Source organism: Thermobia domestica, chromosome 13 (assembly GCF_964235325.1).
Source record: "Thermobia domestica chromosome 13, izTheDome1.hap1.1, whole genome shotgun sequence".
Lineage (NCBI taxonomy): Eukaryota > Metazoa > Arthropoda > Insecta > Zygentoma > Lepismatidae > Thermobia > Thermobia domestica.
Genome location: NC_137466.1, coordinates 177,493,648 through 177,520,264, shown reverse-complemented (window position 1 = coordinate 177,520,264; position 26,617 = coordinate 177,493,648). Strand labels below are relative to the sequence as shown.

General features: G+C 34.2%; 1 protein-coding gene across 2 annotated transcripts in view; it reads left to right on the top strand.

Annotated features, from left to right (window-relative positions):
* LOC145667436 (facilitated trehalose transporter Tret1-like) overlaps window positions 1-26,617 on the top strand; it is a 77,113-nt gene that overhangs the window by 2,584 nt on the left and 47,912 nt on the right. Inside the window, exon 2 of one of the 2 annotated variants that reach the window (XM_081734916.1) lies at window positions 12,035-12,153. In XM_081734916.1, coding sequence (XP_081591042.1) covers window positions 12,119-12,153 — 35 coding nt within the window. In that variant the 5' untranslated portion in view covers window positions 12,035-12,118. Of the gene's footprint in view, window positions 1-12,034; window positions 12,154-21,296; window positions 21,408-26,617 lie in introns of those variants that run through there. The other variant, XM_081734917.1, reaches the window with a different exon arrangement.

Genomic DNA, 26,617 nt, shown 5'->3' with positions numbered 1-26,617 from the left:
TCTGACCGCTCAATCGCTGAGCTACCATGCTCCCGTCTCAGTTTTCTATCCAAAGATAGGTTATGGTGTATTTACTTACTTAAACTAGGCGGAGCACTAAGCCAGTAGACTAGGTTTACAGTGTCACGTTTCTTTTTCCTGTGATTCGAAAAAGTTAAAATGGAAATGAAGGATCTGGAATGAATGATAAATTGAAGGTCAGGAGTAGGAATGTGAACTGCGTAATTAAGATTTCATTAGCATACTCACTCGCACACGCCAATTAATATTCTTCCGTTGTGAAAACACTCTGACTTACTATAGCGTCAAAAAACCAGATCTGTTTCAGAAGAGAACTAACCTACTACTAAACATGATAAACAATTAACGATCATGCAGTTAGTAAAAGGTGCCCATGGTAATTTTCTAATTGCTCTTTTATACTAATTTGAACATGCTTAATCCAATAAAATTATTATTATTTTTTCAGTATACCCGTCTATGAGGTCACGAGAAAACAATGACCTCAAAGTTGGAATCTTTGAAATACCGCTATGCCAATGGAATCTTTGAAGTGTTCTAGGTGCCTACACGGGCCGGAACTTTTAACCAGGCCCCGGCCCGGCCCGTGAATTTATAATGTGAGGCCCGAAACGAGTCTCAAAATATGTTTTATTCTTTAGACCCGAGCCTGGTCTGAGCTCGTGTGATAATCAAATAAGCCCGAATTGCAGAAATTTAATAATTAACGCAAAATTGTGTTTTTATTTACAAGAATTAGAAATTTAATTTTGTAGTTTAAAAGCTTACATGATTCAGAAAGAATAACGATGTAAAGGTTACCATTTACTTCACTAACTTCACTTACTAACCATAGGCCTATGAATTCTCTAAAGAAAATGGTCATTTACTCGTATATAAATTCCATCTCCCTTAGCCTCGGTGCATAATCGTTAAACTAAATGTTTAATTTAATTTCATTTATATAAATTCTCATGAAACGTCCAACTTGAAATTAATACTCCAAATAATTAAAACAAAATGTCAATATGTGCAAATTCTTATGCAAATGGATGTGTACTGAACTCACTCAGTTAGTCCTCAAAGCCATTATTGTCGATTGCAGTGGGAAAAAATAATAGAATCCACACTTTGGCTCCTCAAACTTTCATTCACAAATAAGCTAACCATGTTTATTTCTGTTACTTTTAGATTTTCTCTCCACTACACAGTTAGCTTTTATTCTCAAGTGCACAATGATAATCAGATTTTTAGTGTAAGCGTCCCAAGTTACAAATTTAGATGTGTTTTTAAAAGTTCTCCAGAAAGGATGGTCCGATAAATACCGTTGTATAGTACATTTACATATTTAAGCGCGAAAAGGCCTGGGAAATATGGTTGTGTATTTAAAAATTTACGGCCCGAACCCGAAGCTTTGTAGGCCCGAGCCCGTGCACACCTCTAAAGTGCCCACGCTTGGATGCATTTCTAATTGCTATTTTTATACTAATTGGAGAACTCTGAATGTAATGAAATCCAATGCAGCTACTTTTAAATATACGTATCCATCCAGTGTCTGGCAAAGTGACCTCAAATTAGGGTTTAGAAAAATTATCTCAGAGATTATCTCTATATCATCAACTTTGTGGTAATTTTTCTCGTTATTGCATGGACGGATATGTTTGAATTGAGATAATTTTTCTCTTGACTGCATGGACCGATATGTTTGAATTGAGATAATTTTTCTCTTGACTGCAAGGACCGATATGCTTGAATTGAGATAATTTTTCTCTTAACTGCATGGACCGATATGCTTGAATTGAGATATTTTTTCTCTTGACTGCATGGACCGATATGTTTGAATTGAGATAATTTTTCTCTTGATTGCATGGACCGATATGTTTGAATTGAGATAATTTTTCTCTTGACTGCATGGACGGATATGTTTGAATTGAGATAATTTTTCACTTGACTGCATGGACCGATATGTTTGAATTGAGATATTTTTTCTCTTGACTGCATGGACGGATATGTTTGAATTGAGATAATTTTTCTCTTGATTGCATGGACCGATATGTTTGAATTGAGATAATTTTTCTCTTGACTGCATGGACCGATATGTTTGAACTGAGATAATTTTTCTCTTGACTGCATGGACCGATATGTTTGAATTGGGATAATTTTTCTCTTGACTGTATGGACAGATATGTTTGAATTGAGATAATTTTTCTTGTGATTATGATATATATGCTTGTGTATGAGAGCCATCCTTGATGAGTTTCTGGCTGCGCCACTGATTTACTAAACTATCTTAACATTAACTTCTTCGTCTCAGAATGTCCTTGATTTGTCTCCTATTTGTCATTTTTTTATTCTTAGAAGTGCTGGAATGAAGTAATTTCATTAAAACAACGGGATTTATTCTGCAAGGCAACAAAAAATGCTTGCATTACACAACTAAATCTCTTCACCCAAGGTTATAAACATTTGCGTTTTAATTGTAAAAGGTAAAAAGGGAGATTTGAACTCTAAATTACCTGAACTGTGTAGAAAATTTCATTATCAATTATCAACTTTAACCCTGAGACTGCACATCCTCCAGACCCGAAGTAAGTTTTTTTTTTTTTTTTTTTTAAATTTTAGAAAAACTTATTAGTCGTATTATAAGAGTTGTAGTAGCTTTCCGCAAGCTCATTTGACAACTCTGAGAAGCGATTCTGCGCTTATTAAGGTTACTGAATTCATTTTAATTAAGAAAGAGAAAATGTAAGTGTGGTTGGGGTCCTCCAGATCTCAGTGTGTTGTCTGCAGAATTCCTAATGAATATTTGTTTGAGAAACTGTTTTATTTCAAGTTGTTTTATAGTATGTCGTATATGGGCAATTTCTTGCAACTTCGTTATCATTTAGGAGTGTATAGGCTGTATTTGGTGAGTTAAAATGGCTTGTGTATATCTAAAATGTTAGAAACAACACAAGAAATAAGCGATGTACTACTGAAGTTGTTGTTGGAGACGCAGAGTGATTGTTTTATAGATAGTGAAGATTCTGAAGAGGAGGAAGACAACGTAGAAGTTCATGGAGGAAGTGAAACTGAAGAAAAGATCCTGAGAGTTGAAAGTTGAATATTTTATGAAAGCAAATCTGTTTGCGATGAACACCGAACATGAATATCTGTTAGTTGGGAGTAAAAATTAACAAATTTCAAAGTGATTTGTTGTAAGAAAATCAGTTAAGACATGGTATACAAACTTTTTACATAGTACCGTAATCTTCAACCATTACTCAATAGCGAATTAGAAATATTTTCGGTTGATCCTACTTTCCTTGCTCTTCTGTGAAGAAAAATATATTTTATTATACTGTTTTCGTGGAAAAAGTGTTCATAAAATAAATATAAGCACTTAACAAAGCTAACAATAGATTTAAAGACTTAACTATGTTACTGTATTCAAACATTATACTAGTAATTATATCAATGTGCAGATAAATTCAATTAAGTATACAAAGTTATTTTGAATTTTAAAGTTTAGAGCCCAGCAGAACCTAATGTGCAGTCTAGGAACAAGAAGACTAATGTGCCGTGCAAGGGTTAATAATTTCTTATTTACAACTAGGAATGCTCGCTAATATTACCGTGGGAAATATTTTGCGTACTTTCTTCTGTGTCTTTCATGTTGAATTCGTTTTAACTCATGAGCTACCTCGTGGCTAAGCGATTAGCGTACGCGCCTTTGGCGACGTGGGAGACCCGGGTTCGATTCCCGGCGAGAGCTCATGTGGTTCGGATTCCACGTTAATCAGTAGGTCCACGTCTCATATAGCCTCGCTGCTGAACGGGACGTTAAACCCAAAATCAACTCAACTAGGTTTAATTCAAAATATTGCATCTCGTATGGGCATCTGAGTGATTCTTTCCAACTAGGTCAAATATAAGTCTATGTAAAAAAAAAAAAGCTTAAGCACGTGTTTAATTATTTTAAATGAAAAGTCCAAATACTAAATTTAATGTTTCTAATTTTAATAAATTTCCAGATATGAGAAATGATGATAAAAACTTTCCTCCATTTTCTTCACACTTGTTTTTCCTTTCTGTTCAAATATTAAATACACACATACAGTCACACTGAAACACGTGCTTAATTATTTCAAAGAAATTTAATTAGCATTAAAATGTAAGAAACTAGGGTATATAATTATCTTATTATAATATTTCCAACCTTCTCCGTTCTAATTTTCAAAAATCTTTCATTAATGATACTTTACATCACAAATTCTATCTATTTTTTAAATGTCAAGTTCCTAGTTTCAGCAGTCTGTAATCCATGTACACTCATGTCCAAAATTATTGTCGCATGTCTATAAATATTTTTTTTTCTAGGAATATAATTTGATAACGAATTCGCTCGGTATTTCTTATAATGTTAGTATGTGTACAATCGGCAATGACATGTATGTAGCAAATTTCATGCCAAAAGAACAGTAAATAAGAACAATAAAGCGAAAATGAAATTTTGTTGTCCATTTAGCAACATTTTATTTTACTCATTCTAATTTTCGTATTTATAATTCTGTTCCTATGAAATTTACCACAAATATACATTTCCCGATTATACACATAGTATCAGTATTAAAAGTACCCTGCAAAATCATTATCAAATTATATTCTTACAATAAGACAATTATAGATATGCGACAATAATTTTGGACATGAGTGTACATCATTCAGTCAGGACTTCCTCTTTTATATAGAGAGGAAACACCACTTTTTATATTTAAAAATAAAAAAATACAAGTAACTTCTCCATGTAATCACATAATAATATAATAAACAGCACGACTCATAGGAAGTTAGAATTCCATCGTGACAATATGGTTTGCGTAAGCGCCTTGCGTATCTTCGAGACCCGGGTTCGATTTCCGGTGGGAGCTTTTCTGTTTCGGATTCCACGTTAAGCTATAAATACACGCCTTATATAGCCTCGATTCTGAAAGGGTCTTCAACTCTAGCAACCAACCAAAGAAAGTTTGTTTATTGTAAGTCTGACAGGAATGGAATTTGGTAATGTTGACTACAGCAGTACCTTAGTCATTGTAACTATATTTGATTGTGTCTATCTTTAGATATAGGCTCTAATTATATAGTGTTATTTTGTATGAGAGTTGCCTTTGAGAGGTAAGTACAAAATAGAGTCTTTGAGTGGAAAAAGAACATTCCACAACACTTTACTTCTGGAAAACGAAAAACAAAACTGCTGACCGGAAATATGCAAAAATATTTGTAATAGAATATTTGTAGCGTATGTTAAGATCTTTTATTTCTCAAAATAACACAAACGTAATGAGATTGGATATTTAGTTAAATGGAATTTACTATCACAGAATGGTTTTCTTTATTTTTAAAATATTATCTTTTCTTCGTCAACGATTCGAGTTGAGTTGAATTGATTTTGAGTTTAACATCCCGTTCAGCAGCGAAGCTTTATGAGACGTGGACCTACTAATTAACGTGGAATCCGAACCACATGAGCTCCCGCCGGGAATCGAACCCGGGCCTCCCACGCCAAAAGCGCGTACGCTAACCGCTTAGCCACGGAGGAGCTCGTCAACGATTCGATTATTTTAATAATTGTTATAAAAACACATTTTTCTGTATATTTTCGCTTTTCACACAGATTAGCGTATTACTGAAATCAAATATCTAATGAAGAATGGAGCGTGTGTTGTGCTTGATTGATAAAGTGCTTGTTACATTGAAATTAAAATGAAATTCAATTTTTATTTAACGTCTCACGATTATGCCTGTTAAGCTAAGGGAGACGGATGGTTAAGGCAAGCGAATGATGATGATGATGATGATGATGATGATGGAAGAATTGGTGGAATGAGAATAGGGGAGGAAACAAGAGTACGCTGAGAAAATCTACAGACACGATATTCTCCACCACAAACTTACTTGGCCGGGGATCTAACCAGGGGCGTCATTTCAAATTTCGCTTGAGGGGGGCAAGAGCACCACCGACATAAGTCTTCCACGTTTTGTATTAGTATATTAGTAGAAAATCGATTAAAGTATATGCATTCCTCAAACACGTTGGGGCGGGTCAATTGCCCCCTCCTGCACCTAAATGACGCCCCTGGATCAAACCAGTACCCCACACAGCAGAGGTAAACGTTCTACCACTGAGCCATCGTTCTCCCGCATCTTAGATTGAATTTTATGTTATTAATCCTTATTGCAAAATAAAAACATATCAGTCTCTGAGTTAATGATAATATGCAAACTTCAGAACATTGAAGAGTTGCGAGTTACATAAACATGTAGGCGGCAATGTTTGGGTACTTTTAATTCTTATTGTAAATGGATGACGCCTGCCTCTGAATCATGCCAATTCCCAATAGTTCAGAATCAGGCTAATAATTGTTGCTAGCCGCACTGCCTCCTACCTGACACCAAGGGATGGCACTAGTGTGCAGGCAATTTAGAGATAAAACAGGTTTGGGGAACAATAATAATAATAATAATAATAATAATAATAATAATAATAATAATAATAATAATAATAATAATAATAATAATAATAATAATAATAATAGTAATAATACATCCTGAATTAAGTTGGGAACTATCAATTATACGACATCCTTAAGAAAATTCCAGGTTAAAAATTTGTTAATACTTAGGATACAGGACAGCATGATTTATAAGGCAAGCCTAGTATATATACAATATGAAAACTCATTCCTTGTATACATGTTCCTGGTTTCCTAAGGCTGAATTAAGTAGTTGAAGTTTCACATCTAGAACCATTATTCGGATTTTTATGCGACGGCATACACGCAGAACTCAAGACTTTTGTAAGTATGGTTTATGACGATTTCGATTTTTTTATGATGATGTACAATAGGCAGGCGTCACCAAAAGTGAAAAAAGTACCAAAAAAAAATACTGAAACATTCGTTCAAATCATATTGACCACACTAACAAATGTACAAGGTGGTGCAAAAGTAGATATACATCCCTGCATTGATCAAGTATAACATTCTAGCTTCGTCGTCTGTTCCGGGCTTAAGATGAAAGTAAAAACACATTAAGAACAAATAATAAATAAACTAAGCCTACCTGATGGATAACAATAAGAAATGATATAAAAAGCAATGAGTCGATCAATACGGGTCTGTATACCTACTTTTGGGCCACCCTGTATTGTTCAAGTAGGAATCAAATGGAGGCATGCACTAAACTGGTCACATTGAACATTTCATTCAAATATCCCTCTCCAAGTACTACCATTATTTTAATTTTACTTTTTGTATACGTTATGTGCATGCAAACTAGTAGTTCCTCTCTCTCCAACCCTTCGGCCCACAGTACACAATAGTTAAAATCGTACTTAATTAAACTACTCCAGTAAGTGATAGCTAACAGATGATTACCTATTAGCGTTAAATAGGCAAGCGCAAGTAACGGTATCTATTAGCGCAACTGTTTATTATAAGGAATGAGCATGACGAGACCTGTATATAGATATTTTACACCCTGGGTCCATGGAAATTTTTCATCCCCCTTATTTGTTGTATTCAGTTGTGTTTAAGCAAAAGTAATAAAAAAAAAAAAAAAAAAAACTGACAGAAGAGAAAATATTATTTGAGTCTCTAGCATACAAAATAAAAGCAAATATCACTAAAACTACTAAATATTAGTCTGCAGAAAATACAATAGTACAGTATTGTTAGCAGAGCCGGATTTACAATTATTCTCAATAGGCTTGGGACTGGGGGCGAAAACATTCTTTGGGGCACACTTTGAACGAAAACTTGGGAAGGAAGAAGAAAAAAAAGGGCAATTTTTCAGTAGTGGTAATAATAATAATAATAATAATAATAATAATAATAATAATAATAATAATAATAATAATAATAATAATAATAATAATAATAATATGATTCAAGTCAGAGTAAACGCTCCCCAAAAAATAATTCCTTCAACAAGTATATTGACTACAATCATTGCTGATTGAAGTTCAATGAAGTTTTAACGTTGTACTTGCAGTAAACAGTTACATAAAATCAGGGGCGTAAATGAGGAGCGGTAAACAACTTTGAGACTAGGGGTGGCAAAACATTTAACCCAGCCTTGATTGTTAGTAAGTTCCCAAAAATAGTTTATCAGTTTAATAGTAGGTATTTGGACAATCTCTTTTTTCGTCATACCATACTTCAATCTCCATTTTTAATATGTCGCCCTGGGCCCGGACCCCTTTAGCCTGTTCGTAAAGTGCTTTAGTGTGATACACTAGAAGACGAGAACGTTTGTCTTTTATTATTAGAATAGGTTTGTTTACATATATGTATGGTCAACATGTTTACGATATTTGAGGTGGTATCACCAAAAATTCCTAATTAAGATTTCAGTTGTGTGTATAGATTTGAATATACTTATATTAGCTGTTTCTCTATTGAATAAAGTACAGAGCTCCAACCAGAAATGAAGTTGTTGCTTTACTTTACAACCCGAAATCCTGTAGTTTGTATGTAATAATCATACCATAGCCATAGGCGTTTTTTGTATATTGCCAAAAACCGTTTCAGGTGGACATGAAGGCCTACCTTTTTGAAACGAATTTCTCTAATTTATGGCAAAGAAACAACCTATATAATACGACCAGAACTATACTGTTACATGCAAGTTTATGCTCCAGAAACAAGATTTCGTGCTCAAAACGCTGAAGTGAGATTTATTCTTACACGACATTGCGTTGGAATATTTTCGATTGCGGGGTCCTTGCGGCAGCCTCATAAATTCGGTAATAAAAGTCTGTAATTTGTTTTTATAGTTATGTTTATTTTCTATTCTTTTACAAGGAACCTATTTCTCAAACAATGCAAACAAGGCAATTTAAGACAACAACAAATCCCGAAGTCAACTACCTGGAATTAGCAAGAATTCTAATTTCATTGTTCAGACCTACCAGCAATACACAGTATTAAACGCGTAATTTATGCAAATGATATTTTGATGAACTTGTTTTTCATCTATTTACAAGAGCCATGATAGAAATATGTTTATAAAAAAATAATCAACTCCGATCAACTCCATCATATTGGTCAAATACGTCACTTAAGTAATACACTACAATATGCAAAATTTGCGCAATACGTAATTGTTTGAGATTGTAGCCTGAAGTAGTACCGTAAGATGTAAGATGGGTTTTCCCTGTTCCTCAATTTTCGTTCTTTCTTTTTCTTATTTCAAAGCAAAAACAGGATTGACGAAGATTGGAAGAAACGTGCTGGAGGTCTGAAACCATCCCACGCGTTATTAAGAGACAAAATCAAGGTTGGCAACTTGTCTTCTTATTGGAGCTAGTAGAGATTCTTTGTTTTGCAATGTGTTATTAATTTGCAGAAACCCGAGTAAATAAAAAGTATACGAGTAATGACATAACAGTCATTATAGGGATATCTGGGAATTCTTTTGTACGTGGAGATCTTAATTGAGCAATCATCTGTTTTAGCGATCTTCATTGGATATGCCACTCTTGATTGGAAAATTGGTTATCATTACTCGTACAACTTGTATTTACTTTCAGAGAAAACAGCTATGAATGACTCGCATTTTTCACGCTGTAATAATTATTCTGAACGCCTGAATAAACGATGTGTGCATACCAGGCGCGCATCCAGAAAGTTTTGATGGGAGAGGCCCAATACTACAAAAGACAATACGTCTATATAGCATAGAACTGATATTATTCTACATCAGTATAGACGATAAGTAATTCTTAAGACTTCCACCAGTATTCTAAGAACAAATGTAAAACTAGAAGGATCTATCTATTAAAATGCTACAAAGACAATAAAAGCGCCACAGCTCCCACTTCTAACGTTTAATTTCAGCCCTTTGATTTACGGTTATTTGTGATTTCACGTTTAACGACGACAAGTATTTCAAAATTTGTGTACTTTAAATAAATGATTTAAATAGATCTTTTTCATAAACTTTACCATTTAAAATTATTTTTCAAAACCTTTGTATTTTAATAAGCTTTCTCCAAAATCAATGCAAATGAATTGTGCTGCCATCTTTGGAGTTCTTTTAAACTATACGTTTGTAATCGTTTATATGTTTGTGGCCAAACCTTTCGACAATGAGATCTCGGAAACTACAGGATCTAGAACGATGAAGCTTTCACTGATCGATTGCAAATTTTGCGTAGATTGTCCAGTTCTAACTGAATATTTTTAAAAAAACATGGCCATTATCTCTTTATTACATTTTTACGGGTACACTGGAAGTGTTGAAATTAAAAAAAAAAAAAAGGCTCATATCCTACGCACTATACATTCCAACACCACATGATTCTATATAGGGGTTGCATATCTCTCAGGCGTGTTTCACGGCCAAATTATAATGAAATACGAAGGATAACCATTTCTCCAGTCTAAGTTGAATCTTTATTGTTTGGAGTGTTTTGCTCAATGGACACAATATATCACTGGCATTAATTAATTGTGTGTGTAATGTATTTACTTATTACATACCGCATGCAAGAAGAAAGAAAACACTGATCATGCATGAATTAAAAACTCCAACCGGAAGTAGGCTCAAATCTTGCAAACGGTGCGAGATATGTAAAAAGTAATTTAAAAAAATCTCCCATTTACGGTATCTCTTGCCGATTTTTATCAAGACGTCTTTCACTTGTGTGTGTAAAGGGACATGTACAGATGTTATGAGGAATGACAAGGAGATTCATGCTTATATGTGACAGATGCGCTGTGTAGAGAGCGCAGGTTCAGCTAGTTTAATAAGAAAAGAAAGAATACAGATGAAATGTAAGATCACATTTTATGCTACATCAATCATTTTTCTGCTAAACAAGAATAGTTTTATTAAGAAAATGTACAAATGAACGAGGAGTTATAAAGTTCTTTGGGGAGGAGTCCGGACCCGGTGGACCCCCGCATGCGTTGGCCCCAGTTGCATGCATCATCGATAGCAAATAGTACGACCAGGGCAAGATTTACTCCTTTACTGCCACCTATGTCGTAAAGCATTATCCATATGGTATTTTCTGATTTCTGCCTCTTCTGATTTGAATAGACATTAAGGGTCTTCACTACAGCGAAATTAAACTACCACTAATTTTAGAGTTTTTCTGTAATATTTTCAAAACAAATAAAAGTATTCGAAAAGCATAAACGTAGTGAACTAGACAATACGATTTTGCATGTGATACCGTTATCACAACTAATCTATCTGCTTTCGATTTGCAACTGTAGGTAGATTTAGCATTTTTTGCGTGTTCTGTAAATAGCGGCATACCAAAAAACAGATAGATGAATTGTGGTAAAGATATTACATGCCAAAATCGTATTTTCTAGTTCACTACGTTTCTGTTTTTCGAATATTTTCATTTTTTTTTGAAGATATTACAGAAAAACTCTAAAATTAGCAGTAGATTAATTTCGCTGTAGTAAAGACCCTTAAGCAATAACGGTAAGAATAGATACAATTAAGAGAGAAAATTGTACCTATTCTTATCGTTATTGTTTAATGTAGATCAATATTAAAAACCTGAAATTGTATGGGATTTCTAACGAACATACTACATGTAAATAAAGCCTGTAAAGCTTAGCCTTACGGAAGGACACCATAAATATAGTTAAGTTGGTAGCATACCTCTTTATCTCGAAAGCCTTCCTTCTTACTTTCCGGGAGTTTGCAGTGGTAATACCCCAATTCTAAAGTCTCAACATTCTCAAAATTTTGTCGCATGCCTGTAAAAACGTTCCAATCAAGTGTTATTTTTCGTATTTTAAGTGAAAATATATTTACTGTTTCAAAACGAGGCCTTTATAATAAGAGTCTAGATAAATTACTTAGTCACAATCAATTTTGATCTAGGATATAAATCGAATTTTACATTTCAATAGGCAGTTACAGTGAAGAATACAAAATAAAGTATTACATAAAACATTTAAACATATTTTAAAACAAGGGAACTTCTTAATGCAAATGTTTTGACAACTAACTATCGATTATGTTTCAGATGATTTTGGTAACACGAGTATCTCCAGTTCTGCTGTTCTGACGTTTTCTGGGTCTCTGGAAGTAGTGTTAGAAGACAACGAGGATGGAACTCGAATTGCATTATCCTCTGCTAACAGGGTAAGTGTGACTCCTTTCATGTAAGTCAGTAGCAACTATTTGAATTGTGCTTACGGGGAAATCTATGTAGATTCGCCATTTTTTCATAGTCTTCAAAATATAACGAGGAAACAAGAGGCAATATTTAACCCTTTAACGCACCATTTTTCCGATCAGACTGATTTTTTTTTTTTAATTTGGAGTGGTTTCGGTATAGAAAACACGTGATTTATAAAAAATAATGCAAATAATATGGGATCTATGGGATATTTTATAGTGTTTACATATAGAGTCTAGGCAAAGTTGCGCGTTGATATCTGCAAAGTCCATTAAAACCAGATAGAACCAATAAAACGCGACGAATGTCAGCGTACTTGTATTTTTGAACTCATTACATTTCTGTCTAACACAGAAAAAAAATCAACAGCTCAAAACGTGTCCAGCTAAACGAGCAAAGGAAGCTTAAAGATGACAAGATGACAACTCCACGTGCAGCAAGTAATACAAAGAGACCAACGCTGGCTTACTATGTCATCTATCAGGAAATTCAGAACTTTATTAGTGAAAGGGCATCTTAGCTGATACGCAAAGCTGCTTTTCTGTGTCCGAACTAGAAACTACATGCTGCAATACAATTTCAAAGTAAACTTTGCATATATGCAAAGCTGCGCGCTTAAATATCATTGCTGTTTAATCCTTATAATCTGCCTTTATAATGTCTATAGTACGTTTTGATTAAGAGAATACAGAAAGTGTATTTAGGTAACAATATATACACACACAGTAGACTATCGACTATCTGGCTTGCGATTATCCGACCTAGTTAAAACAGAAAACTCCTTTATAAAATGAGGAATAATTTTTTCAACAATCAACTCGAGTTTTAACGCTTTTTCATACAAACGCGATATTGCTAAGGAGAAACAGTTATCTATCAACACTGTTTCAAAAATTAAAAACTGTGTAAATTTGACCTCTTTTATATTAGACAACCTTTTCTCATTTGTGTAAAAATTGTTTATCATTTAACAGTCATATAAATTTTTAAATGTACTGTATATAACGTATTACACCTACATTATGCGTTAATGTTTGTTTTAAAATTAAATATATTCATAATGCACTGGCACAAATCCCGGGGAGGATGAGGGGGACATGTTCCCTCCAATCTTGGAATTAGGGAGGACTGTCCCCCAATAATTCGATTTGAAATGTGTTTCTTGGAAAGAAGAAAAAATATGATGATTTGTGTCCGATTGCCACAAAGGAAAATGAGATGAAATTAATGTCCCTCCAGAATAAGCCTCAAGTCTGCCCGTCTCCCAATGTTGAAGACAACTTTGCTCCACTGATCGTCCACAGCGTTGTTTTTCAACTTCATAAATATTTTGAACATCGGTTAAAAAGAAATATGGGAATGGTCTTACCCCTTTCCCCCCAATGTTGAAGACAGATTTGCGCCGCTGGTAGAATGTACATAATTTTGTGTTTTCTGCATTTAAATTCGATAGGCTATAAAATTTAAGTTAAAATATGCATCCGACATTTTTATTTCTAGGCTTTCTTGTTCTGCAATATATTTTTAAAATGTAGAGTACAATATATAACAAACATACCCCAATAAATACGGTATTGGATAGCACTAAGAGGTCAGAAAATATTAATAACAGCGAGTGTTGGTGTAAAAAGTATCTTTTTAATAGTATGTCTGGAGCAGAAAGTAAGTAATTAAGGAACTGACGCCTATTCGGCTTTTTTCGTTATCCGTTCTGCTCTTCCACCCAGTGGCGGAGCCAAGAGTGGGCCAGGGGGGCCAGGCCCCCTTGCTCAAAATCTTGGCCCCCCTAGCGCCCTCCCCCCCCACACAGAGTGATACTGCTATAGGTCGACAAACGGTGAGTTAATAGTGGCCGCAAGTTAAACTACTACCGAAACATATCTCGACAACAAAGTTACCAACTGCAGAATATCGTGTGTTGCAATAGTCTGCGTTCCGAGCAAAAATCTTCAGGCTCCTTTTTGTTTGTAGTACAGCGAGATCTAATTTATCTAAATCTGTAAGATGCATGCATTGACCTCAGCATCTGAACGTTCCTTTTAGCCTCTGTCCCTTATCTGGTTGTCTTCTTTGTTTTCGACCAACAAAAAAAAAAAAAAAAAAAAAAAATCGGTCTGCATTCTGATTTGCTTCAATGTTGAAAGTCATACTAAAATAAGAGATGCTTACTTACAAATAGCATGCACTGCAGTGAAACATTACACTTGTGTTGGACGAAAGAAGTCTTCGTGCACTAAGTAATTAATTTCCATCGATTATGGCGACATAGAACAAATGGACAGCATCTATTAAATAATTTGGTATTATTATTATTATTATTATTATTATTATTATTATTATTATTATTATTATTATTATTATTATTATTATTATTATCATCAAATAATATCGAGAGGTCTTGTTTAATATACAGTAAAAGAAGAGAGCAGAAGTTTTTATTATTTCTGTCATTCTCTCTGCTGTTCGTATCCCAATAGTTCGAGAAAATTAAGATACTGAATACTACGAACACCTACTATTTGCTACTAGTACTGGTTCTCCTTCTCGTCTACCTTCTGGTCTTGTCTCTAGTACGTCTAATTTCCTAACGCTCTTGGCCGTGGCAACTGAGTAGAAACCTTCTGCTGCGATGTTAATAAGCGATACTAGCGATCTCCAAGGAAAACGGAGTCAGCGCTTGGTGGATCTATTCTACTAACTAAAGTTTGGGGAATTGAGGCTAACAAAAATCAGTGATTCTTTATAAATAAATCTTTCAGAAGTATTTTCTTTTAAACTATTTTAACTTTACCTTAATCCCAAAAGAAATTTACTAGAGAAATTCCGAAATTTATCACAGAGCCAGTGCTACAATCAGATTACTAACCATCAGGTAAAATACAACTTGGTCGCGGCAGTAATGCTGTTTTGTGTAAAAGTGTAGTTACTCCCATGACCAGGTTGTATCATCCTGTTATCTGATGTTTGTGGGACTGGTCTACAGATATTACATTCAGTGAGTTCAGTCAGTGAATACCAATTTTTATCACAGATTTATATTAATTCTGCGTCAAAATATGCATTTCTGAGAAAATTAAGCATTAAGCATTTCTGAGAAAATTACATTGTAGGAATTATGCAGAACAGTAAATCAGTGGTGACATGGATTTTCAACAGGATATACTAATTAATGCCCCTCCTTTAAATCTAGTCTCAAAACTTATAATTTAGCATCGACTACAGAATAGTAGCGTTATTTCAACTACATTTGAATTTATTTTAAGGCTTTGAAACATCCGAGACTTAGAGGATAGAAATAAGGGAAATTAGTCAATAGGGCCACCGAGGAAGAATCTTGGTAATCTCCTCAGTTGAAATATTTATCCACGAGGGATCAATCACACCATCTTCTGAATCTTAAGCTGATGTTCTACCGCTGAGCTTTGGCCATTCGGTGTGGGTATGAAGTGTTTGTGTATTTGAATTCACATCAAATTCTAAAAAGTAGTGAAGGTAAACAAACGAAAGAAAGAAAAGGACCACATATACTTCTTTTGCTGTAAGGAGTCCCGATTTAAATGTCTGTTCTAACACTGTTTGATATTAGGGAAAGAAAAACACATTTCCTCTTTTTGCTTCAAAAAGTGTTTACTTCATCATTTTAATAAAGTAAAGGCGCATTCATTACTCAGTTTTAGAGCTCAAGGGTAAAAGTAACCAAAAGTAATTGAACTACGGCCAGATCAAAACAAGATTCTGAAACCGGGACAGTTGCCCGGGCGCCAGCAAGCTAATATATGTGTTTATTGGTGTGGATGTAGACGAAAGGGATACTAATCGCAAAATTTGCCCTGGGCACCAAATGTCTAGTTTCGTCATTGATTAGGCTACCATTTTTTAGAGCTTGAAATTTTGACATTTTTCTGAAATATTAAGAATACATGATAATTATTGGCAGTTTACTTTAGAGTGAAACTTAAGCTTCAAGAGCAAGGCTTATAATTTAAAGTGGGGTGGAACGGCAAATCACTGTCCTGTTCCTGTTTCTGTGCGACGTTGTCTCGTAAGCACTTTTGTCCTCGTACATCACATTTTACTTTATTATTATTATTATTATTATTATTATTATTATTATTATTATTATTATTATTATTATTATTATTATTATTATTATTATTATTATTACAGTTTATCTGCCAAACAACTATTTATATTATTATGCGGTATTAAACCAAATCTGGAACTTGTGATATTTATTTACTTCCATCATTCCATCCGGGAAATAAATGTCATCTATACGAGATGGAATGTTTTCGGGTAAAATTTAATATTACTGCTGCCATACTGTAACTTTGAGCTTCGCCTTATTTCAAGTAGATGCAGACATGTCGGAAGGTTTGATTCTTGTAGATTCACTAGTTCAACCGCTGTCGAAAATGTGGTCTGGAGAATATGACTTTCAACGAACAACATTCGAACAAATTTATCAAGAATATTTGTCGATATGCATAGAAAATGGTCCTGAAATTCCAGAGCCGGAAACAGATAGGCTATAGGGTTTCCTCGTGGAAATGAACTAGACATTCGTCGTCGAAATATCACAAATTCATTTTGGATTAATCTCTTCCTTCATTGGAAGCAGAAAACGAATTTTCTAAAGATAATATACTAAGAAACATTTTTCTGCCTACTATTGATAAAGCAATCACTAAGACGGAAAAACGCTTTGGATCATGTAGCAAAATCATTAGATCAATCACCACTCTACATCCAAAAAGTGAAAACTTTCTAAATTACAACATTGTGGAGCATATGGCTCAGTATTATGAAAGTGATTTGGAAATATTTAAATGAAAACTCAAAATCCTCCCAAACACAATTAAGTTGTATGAAGACGAGAGAAAACCAAAGTTGATTCCTTGGTGAATTTCGTTGATCTTTTCGTCTACAAAAACGCATTCCTAGAAACCAACAAGTTAGATATAATCTCTGCGACTATATCAGTTTCTAGTGTTACATGTGAAAGGCCATTCTCATGTTTGAAAACATTAAAGATATATAGGCAATTCAATGACTGATGATAGGTTGAAAAACTTAGGATTACTTTATATTGAAGAAAATTGCTAAATCGTTAGATCTTGAAGAAGTTGTTGATGAGTTTGCTGCTGCCCACAAGAATAGAAAGATCCTCTTTTAAGTAGAGGCATGAACCTCTAAGTTATTTTCTTGACCTGTAAAAGTGTATTTCTCTGCTTCCACTTAAATCTACCAGCCACACATATTTTAAATGCAGCGATTAAATTACTACTTACTTATATTGGAAATCAATTGTATTAATGTATCCTAGTTGTTTGAAGTAGTAAATTCATACATTTTCACCGTAAAAGTGTAAAATCATGAACAACAAAGATGAAAACATTCACCTTAAACACACACACACACACACACACATATATATATATATATATATATATATATATATATATATATATAATTCATATATTATATATATATGAAAAAAATCATTCATTGCAGATGCCCCCCTCAAAATTTTCTTGAGCCCTTCATTGCCCCCTCTGAGAAAAATTCTAGTTACGCTACTGCTTCCATCGCATTAGGTCTGATATTCGAGAGTCTACTGTATAATTTTTATTCTACGAAGTGAATGCATCTTTTTCCTCCTAAGTGAATTCATCTTTTTATTCCCGTAAGTGAATGCTTCTTTTTACTCTCGTAAGCGAATCCATGTTTTTATTCTCCTAAGTGCATCCATCTTTTTATTCTCCTCAGTGAATCCGTCTTTTATTCTACTAAGTGCATGGGCGGCGATTATGGGTGGGGCAAAGGGGGGCAGTTGCCCCCATACTTTTTCGAAGTAACCCATTAATGTATATAGTTTCATTTAGAAAAGTAAAGTTTTCGTATGTATTTACTGCTTCATAGAAAAAAAAAGTGTCATATTTTTGCCGTTCCGTGAGTATGTATTGGTTGTCTTCCCGTGGAGTATAGAAAACTACAGGAATTGCGTTTTAATTGCCACAGATTATAACCCCAAAATTAACCTATTGGAGCACAACAATTTCAGCATACTTTCACTTCTTACAAGGGTTCGATATATTAGTCAGCCGCTTTGAAACTAATTCAGAGAGCATTTCGCGAAAGAAAGAAAAAAAAAGTCTTTCACAAGTTTTTTTTTTTTTTTTTAATTGAACAAAAATTGACAGTTCTTAAATGTCTTTTCTTCTTTCTAAAGTAAAGGGGAAAAAGGGTAATAAGAAAAAGCTTCAATCTTTTCCATTGTTTTGTATTGAAATATATGAGTGAAGTTGTGTCTTAGGGGTGTAGTTTTATTTTGTATAACTGGAGTATGGAGTGATTCTAAGTATTTGTGTTTTGATGTGCTCCCTGAAAGTGAAAACTGCACCTAATGGCAACGAACATGTTTCGGGGAGTTGCAAAAGCAAATATTTCTTTAAATGTCGTAGCATATGCTTGTAGTATTTACTGTCTTTCATTTTCTAAGAGTAATAACATACATTTAATAGCATGTGTGGAATTAAAAATTAAGTTGTTCATTAATCCCTGTTTCAATATGACTTTTGCAAACAAGCATCATTATTTATTACTATGATAAATATTATCCTTTCTATTTATTTGTTTTGCAAATTTGTTATTTAATAATCTGATCACACAGTTTTCCAGACAGAATTTTAAGATGTTCATGAGCACGGAATCAAATCTCCTCCTACACTTTTGTTGTTTAAGAGTACAAAGGGCTACTACCTACTGTCGTTGCTCTTGCTCTTGTCAATTTACTTAATAAAATATGAAATACTATATAGGTATTTTAACTGAAAAAGATAGTATCCTATTAGCTATACAACCTTTTGTCAAACAAAATATTAGAAAAAACAGGAAAACTAACATTTATATGCAAATATTCAGATCAAGTCTTGCCCCTCCCCCCCACTTTTAACGTCCAACCACGGCCACTGACTAAGTGAATTCATGTTTCTATTCTCCTAAGTGAATACCTCTTTTTATTCTCCTAAGTGAATCCACCATTTTATTCTCCTAAGTGAATCCATCTTTTTATTCTCCTAAGTGAATCCACCTTTTTATTCTCCTAAGTGAATCAATCATTTTATTCTCCTAAGTGAATCCATATTTTTATTCTCATAAGTGAATCCGTCTTTTTATTCTCCTAAGTGAAACCATCTTAAGTGAATCCCTCCTTTTATGCTCGTAAGTGAATTCCTCTTCTTATTCTTCTAAGTGAATCCGTCTTTTTATTCCGCCAAAATCAACCCGGTTCCCTTAAAAAATTCGACCCTTTCATCCGACTGACGGATTTGTTCTTTTGGAATGAGTCGTTCCGGAATTACTCATCGCTAGTAATCAACAGTAGAAATAACATCAATGACAAAAAAAAAAAAAAAAAAAAAATGGAACAGAACCTATATTTAAAGATACTATCTCGCCATTCACGCCATTATTATTCATACAATAATAGCTCGGTTAATACTGGAAAATGTTTCTGCTTAACCCCTTCCAATTCCAATGACAATAAGGAAATTGCTTTCTGTATTGTAATGAATCATACTTATGAGATTGGACTTTAGGTATTAAATAATCTGTTGTAACTAACTAGTGACTACCATGAATAGAACATTGTGAATTGCGGAAGTCTTAAGGCATCGATTAAATTAACGACAAACGCCGTAAGTTCAAGGAGCATTTACTGAAAAACGCTTGCATCTTTAATCAGATATTTTCTGTGGTTTCGTCTGTGGTTACATTCGAAGTCTTTTATTTAGATAACTACCAAAGGAGCTTATATTTGGATAACACAGAGTGAAGTCACTTGAACATATTCCGTAAACATTATACAGTTCAAGGTAGTTGTGAATGTGCAACTAATATACAGAATTAGCTCATGATTTTTTTTTTCAGTGATCCTTGTTTGCCTTCTCCAAAATAGTTCATATCGTTAATGTAAATTTTCTCTCTAAAACAAAGTCTATAACAATACTATGATATGCAGTAAGTGTACTATAAAGATTTCTTGAAAATAATTCCCTATTTCTTCGCTTAAAGTTTTTAAGGAGTTTCTAGGAACAATATATTGCCCGCACTAACATGTGAGGGCATTTACTAGTTTTTAATATTTGTTTGTAAGTAAAGCATTTTAATTCAACTCGAATCATATATGTTCTTCACAATTACACACTCAAGCTTCCTCATAGCTAAGCGGTTAGCATATGTTCCTTTGGCGTAGGAGACCCCGGTTCGATTTCTAGCGGGAGCTCATGCGGTTCGAATCCCATGTTATACTGTACGTTCACGTCTCGTATAGCCTCGCTGCTGAAAGGGACGCTGAATTGAAAATCAAATCCAATCAAATCAACAATTACACACTTCGACATGGTGACTCAGTGGTAGAGCGCTTATCTTTGTTGCGTGAGGTCCTTGGTTCAATCCCCGGCCAAGTTAATTTGCAGTGGACAATATTGTGTCTGTGGTTTTTCTCAGGGTTTTCCTTCTTCCTTCCACATTCTTATTCCATAATTTTTTCCATCATCATTCACTTGCCTTAATCATAGTCTCCTTTAGCCTAAAGGGCATAATCGTGGCAGGCCCGTAGCCAGCCCAAAAATGTAGGGGGGGGGGCGATCCAGCCATATGGTAGTTCATCATCATATTATAGTTCATTTGCAAGCCTACCGTGAAAATTTTAGGAGGCCAGCAAAAATTTAAGGAGGGGGCGCCCCCCAAGACCCCGCTGGGTACGGGCCTGAATCATGGAACATTAAACTGAAAGCTTTCAGTTCATTTTTATTTACTATTACACATTAGATAAATTTGATTCAAGACATGATGGGAAAATATAATCGTATATAATTATGTTTATAACTTAAAAAAAAAAGTTTATCATAGAACATTAAAAATCAAAACTAAGTCTAATTAGCACAAGGAAGTACGAGCAAACGTTTGGATATGTCTGGTGCTAGATAACCATAGGTCTGCAGGTCAGCAGGATATTTATCACTTTTTCAAAGAAAACAAAAAGAGAAAATGCTGTATTTAACATTAGAATAATTTAGAGCTTACCAAGCACGAATCAAACATTAGAAGCATTTCTAGCAGCATTTTAAAAGGGAGTTTTCATATATAGTTACATGTGTAGAGATTAGAAGATTGTTCCTACAGATGACACACTTCATATGGATAGAATGAGGTAGGTTATTAGCATTCTGGAATCAAAATGTTGGTTTATTGAACTTGTTTTTAAGTTACAAAAGTATACTTCAAATGTTAACAACTAATGATAACTTCAAATAGCTGTTGTGACGAACATACTAGAGTACAAAGGTTGCTTCTGTTCCAGTTAACGCTTAACATCTTGTGCCTATTATTATATTAAATAACTTATCCACTACTGGAAATTTGCGATAGAGGGCAGCACAGTAAACTTTTTTTTTTTAATCTTTGAAAGTTACATTTATATTAAAACAAATAATTATTCAAATGCTTTCAAAATGATCAAATTGAAGCATATGAGTTGCAATAACAATTTTCAACTCGTAAAAGTTTATTTCTTGAATATGAAATTCTATTTTATGAAATGTCTTTTCTTACGATAATTCTCAACTTTGTCAATAATAATAATAATAATAATAATAATAATAATAATAATAATAATAATAATAATAATAATAATAATAATAATAATAATAATAATAATAATAAATAATAATAATAATAATAATAATAATAATAACAATAATAACAATAATATAATATCAATTACAAGCAGACTTTTTAAGGAGCAGTTTGATAAGTTTCAAAAGTATTACTTAAAGCCAAATATTCTAAATCCCTTTTGGAATGTATTTTAATAATTTCCTCAATAATACTGTACAGGGTCATTGAAAAAGAATGCTGGAATTTTGATTAGTTACTATGAAAAAAAAACATTAAAGGTACTTCAATGGTCTTAGCCTTAAAATGTGTAGTTTTTTTTTTTTTTTTTTTTTTTTACATATCAGTAAATTTCAATGTGCGCTCCGTGTGTTGCTCTGCATACGTCTAATCTGTAATCAATTTCGGTCCACGTGAGTTGAATATCAGGATTAACAGTCAAGATGGTGGCTGAAATGCGCTGCTGAAGATGTAACAAGTCGCGAATTTTTTCTCGAGACGCTCTCCAGTCTGTTGTTCGATTTTGTTAATTTTAGAGAACACAAACAGTCCAAGCATGTCCAGGTAAATGCTGCCTGTAATTTTCATTTCAGCAAAAAAGAAAGGTCCAATACCTCGGTCATAAAGTAACCCGTACCACACATACACAGGTCACGCTTACGCATTCTGGCGGGAATCAAAGGAAACGTACGCTAAGCTGTTACCACACAGTGAAAGAATCACTCAGTTAACATAAAAGGTTTCAATGTTATATATTTTTTAAATCCCGGCATTCTTTTTCGAAGACTCTGTATATGTTAATAGCAAAATGAAATTCGATAACAAGGTCAAAAAGGCTTCGTAGAGCTGTCTTTAATTGCATGTACTAAATAGTGGCCACGGTTTGGGTAAGTGACTTGCCAAGGCTCAGTTCTTAAGAAATTATTTTGAAGATTAAAGTTTATAAAAGAGCATAATTGTTAATTAAAAATTTCCTACTTAACACCAAATTAAGTTTAATACAACTGTTCAGTTGTCAACAAGTTTTCAGTTTACGTGCGAATAACAGGTGGTCAAAAGCTTACTTCAAGTATTTAGTCAAATTGAACAGCATAACTTACCAATAAAAATGAAATGAAATCTTTAAGTTTTACGTCCCACGGTTATGCCGGTTAGGCTAAAGGAGACGGTGATAATGAGAGATGAGTGAAATGGTGGAATAAAGAAAGTGGGAGGAAACGGAAGAACCCCGAGAAAACCCATGAGCACGGTGTTTGTCCACCACAAAGTCCACACGGCGTGAGCTGGGATCGAACCAGGGACCCCAAGCACCGGAGGTGAACGCTCTACCACTGAGCCACCGCGCCCCCTTACCAATAAAGTTAACATATTTGCACAAACTTCATATTTTACTTTATACATTAGCATTTACTTTCTAATACGATTTTAGAGCGTTCACCTCCAGTGCTTGGGGTCCCTGGTTCGATCCAGCTCGTGCCGTGTGGACTTTGTGGTGGACAAACACCGCGCTCGTGGGTTTTATCGGGGTTCTCCCGTTTCCTCCCACTTCCTTCATTCCACCATTTCACTCATTTCTCATAGCCACCGTCTCCTTTAGCATAACCGGCATAACCCTGAGACCTAAAACTTAAAGATTTCATTTCATTTCATTTTTTCTCATACGATTTACATGTAATAAAAGTCTTCAAAGACTTATTCAGGAATATCAGCCAAAACTTGTTCCATCAAACAAAGTTGTAGAGGTTACATTTTGCAAAACAAAGTATAATTTCGATTTCTCTTTCTTCTGCACATCACACCTTAAGTCAGTGGTCCACAACATTTTTGACAGACGGCACACTTTACTGAACATCTATGACATCGCGATACATTTATTTGATTTTTATTAATAGTAATGTAAATTGTAATAGCATAAGTCTATACGTTTCTACAAAGTAATGACTCTTAAGTAATATTGAACATTGTTGCTGCCACTGGAGGCGTTGAATGTTAGTCTGTCTAAAAATATATTTTAAGCAATTTATATAATATAAATAAAATAGTTTGTTTGTGTGCTTTTGCTGTCTGTCTGTCTGTGTGCGGCCTGGGAACCAGACGAGTGGACCGAGAGTTACCAAATTTTGATCAGGGGTACCTTGACCACAGTCCCAAGATCAAGACGAAGCCCTTTTTTCAAATTTCGAACCAGGGGGGGGTCTCAGGGGGACGTTTACCGGAACCGGCTTGGGAACCAGACAAATTGACCGAGAGTTACCAAATTTTAGTCACAAATACCTTAGTCCAGGCTCCAGACCAGAGTTAGACGTTTTTGTCAAAATTCGAACCAGGGGGGTCTCAGGGGGGCGTTTACCGGGACATGTGAAAGTAGTAGAAAATGACCGATATTAATGTCGAATTCATAGTTTTCGCGGGCGCTGAAATCAATGGTGAAGCTACGATTGCATTAACTTCCAAATTCCCGCATTTCGGGCCGGGGGTCACCGGAGGTGGGTGGGTGAGATACCGAGACATATAAAAGTAATCCAAAATGATCGATATTAGTGTCAAATCCATAGTTTTCGCTGTCGTTGAAATCAATGTTGACACTTCCATTAGCGATAACTTGCAAATTTACTTACAATTGCATGCTGGAGGGGGGGGGGATACCGAGACATGTAAAAAATAGCCCAAAATGACCAATATTGGTATCAAATCTGTAGTTTTCGCGGTTGCTGAGATCAATGGTAATACTCCCACAGGCGTTGACTTCCAAATACAGCCCCCGTGCGAAGCATGGGTATATTCAACTATTTATTAAATATTTCATGATTTTTAAATTCTATGACACAAATGGAACGTTATACGTCCTGTGGAACTGTATGACACAAATATGTCTCAACACATTGTTTAAGAGCAACCCAGAAGGAAACATCGACGTTGAATCAGCTGACAATACAGCGCGCGCCATCTTTTATTCCTTCCAGCAGACAAATCAACTGATAGAAAACGAGGAGGTATTCTTCAGGTGGCGGTGATATTGCTCTCAAGCGATTAACGATTCGAAATGTGATGTTGGAGGAAAATCGAGAAGATAAAATGGACAAACAGAGTATAAAACAAAGATGTTTTAAAAGGATAGGAGGGAAGAGGACGCTTTTAATCAGTATTCTTCGTAGAAAGGCCAATTGGATTGGACACAGAAGAAATTGTCTTCTTCATACCGCCATAGAAGGAAAGATGGAAGGAAAGCGTGGAATAGGAAGAAGAAGAATAACACAACTGATTGATGATTTGAAGAATAGAAGAAAAGATTGGGACTGAAAAGAGGAAGTCGAATATTGAGAAACGTGGAAGAAATATTTCCAGGCACAATGGTACAAAAGAAAGAAAGAAAAAACTCATTAGTCCCAGGACTTGCCAAAAGGCAGAACAGCAGAATACATAATAATAATAATAATAATAATAATAATAATAATAATAATAATAATAATAATAATAATAATAATAATAATAATAATAATAATACTTTGTAATGTTATGCTTCCAGATTATAAATGTGCGATTACATATTCCAATGATTTTTTTTTTCGTATGAGATTAAATTGTTATGTTACACTAATATATTTATAAATATTAATTTACAACAGTTATGATTCACGTTATTTGTAGCCACTTAAACTACAAGAGAGGTATAATTCTGTCTGTCAGTAAGCTTCCCCAAGCTTCGAAGCTTCATTATTTCAACAACGTAAAAAATAATAATTTTCCCTTTTATCCACATTGTGCAATGGTCTCATATTGGGAATATAAATATCTCAACTTTAAACTCATTTTTCTCGTGACTATGGGCGGAAAACTTTCAGGCAATGTTTTATTATTATTATTATTATTATTATTATTATTATTATTATTATTATTATTATTATTATTATTATTATTATTATTATTATTATTATTATTTTTATTAACAGACCGTAGCTATATTTAGATTTGGGTATTAATATTTGTGTAATCGCTAGTTAGTTAGGGGAGAAAATTTAAATGTAAAATATTAGATTTTTTAAAAATCGAGCTTAACCTATAGGATATACAGCGAACAGAAGGCCTGGAGAGAACAACTAGTAAAATTAATGTACAAATTTATCATAATTTGAGTTTGATTTAACCCACATTTTCCTTTACTCCTGACGAATTTCAACCTAAAAATAAGCCTGGATAATGTCCTCCCCGTTCGCTAAGTGACTAGCGCGCCCGGTGATAAAGCCTTGAAATTTGAACTCATTACTGTGATTCATGTCTCGTATAGCCTCGATGCTGAAAGAAACGATAAATTCCAATCCAACCATCCTAAAATCTGGATAAAAGCACGCATTAAGTATCATTAATATATAAAAAAATCGACGCTTATTGGAATGAACAGCGATACTTATTGTCATTTATTGGCACGTCACTTATTGTTGGATTTTACAGACAGACAGGCAGACAGACAGAAATAAGTAGTGCACATATTGCTTACGCTTGCTTGAACTACTATGCTAAGGAACAACGTTTATAGCATTTGAAAGCGGCGCTCCGAGTTCCCTCTAAACACTGTTGGTAAATGAACGGGTTGCGGTGTTGCCACGTCTTGTCTTCCCTTGTCTTTAAAACAAAAAGTGAAATATATACCTATCACGTGCTCGCGCTGTAGTACGTTTAATTAGTCATGCTCTTTACAACATAGTAATATCTCGTCAAAGTCTTCGTTTCATTCGCCTAGCCTACGCA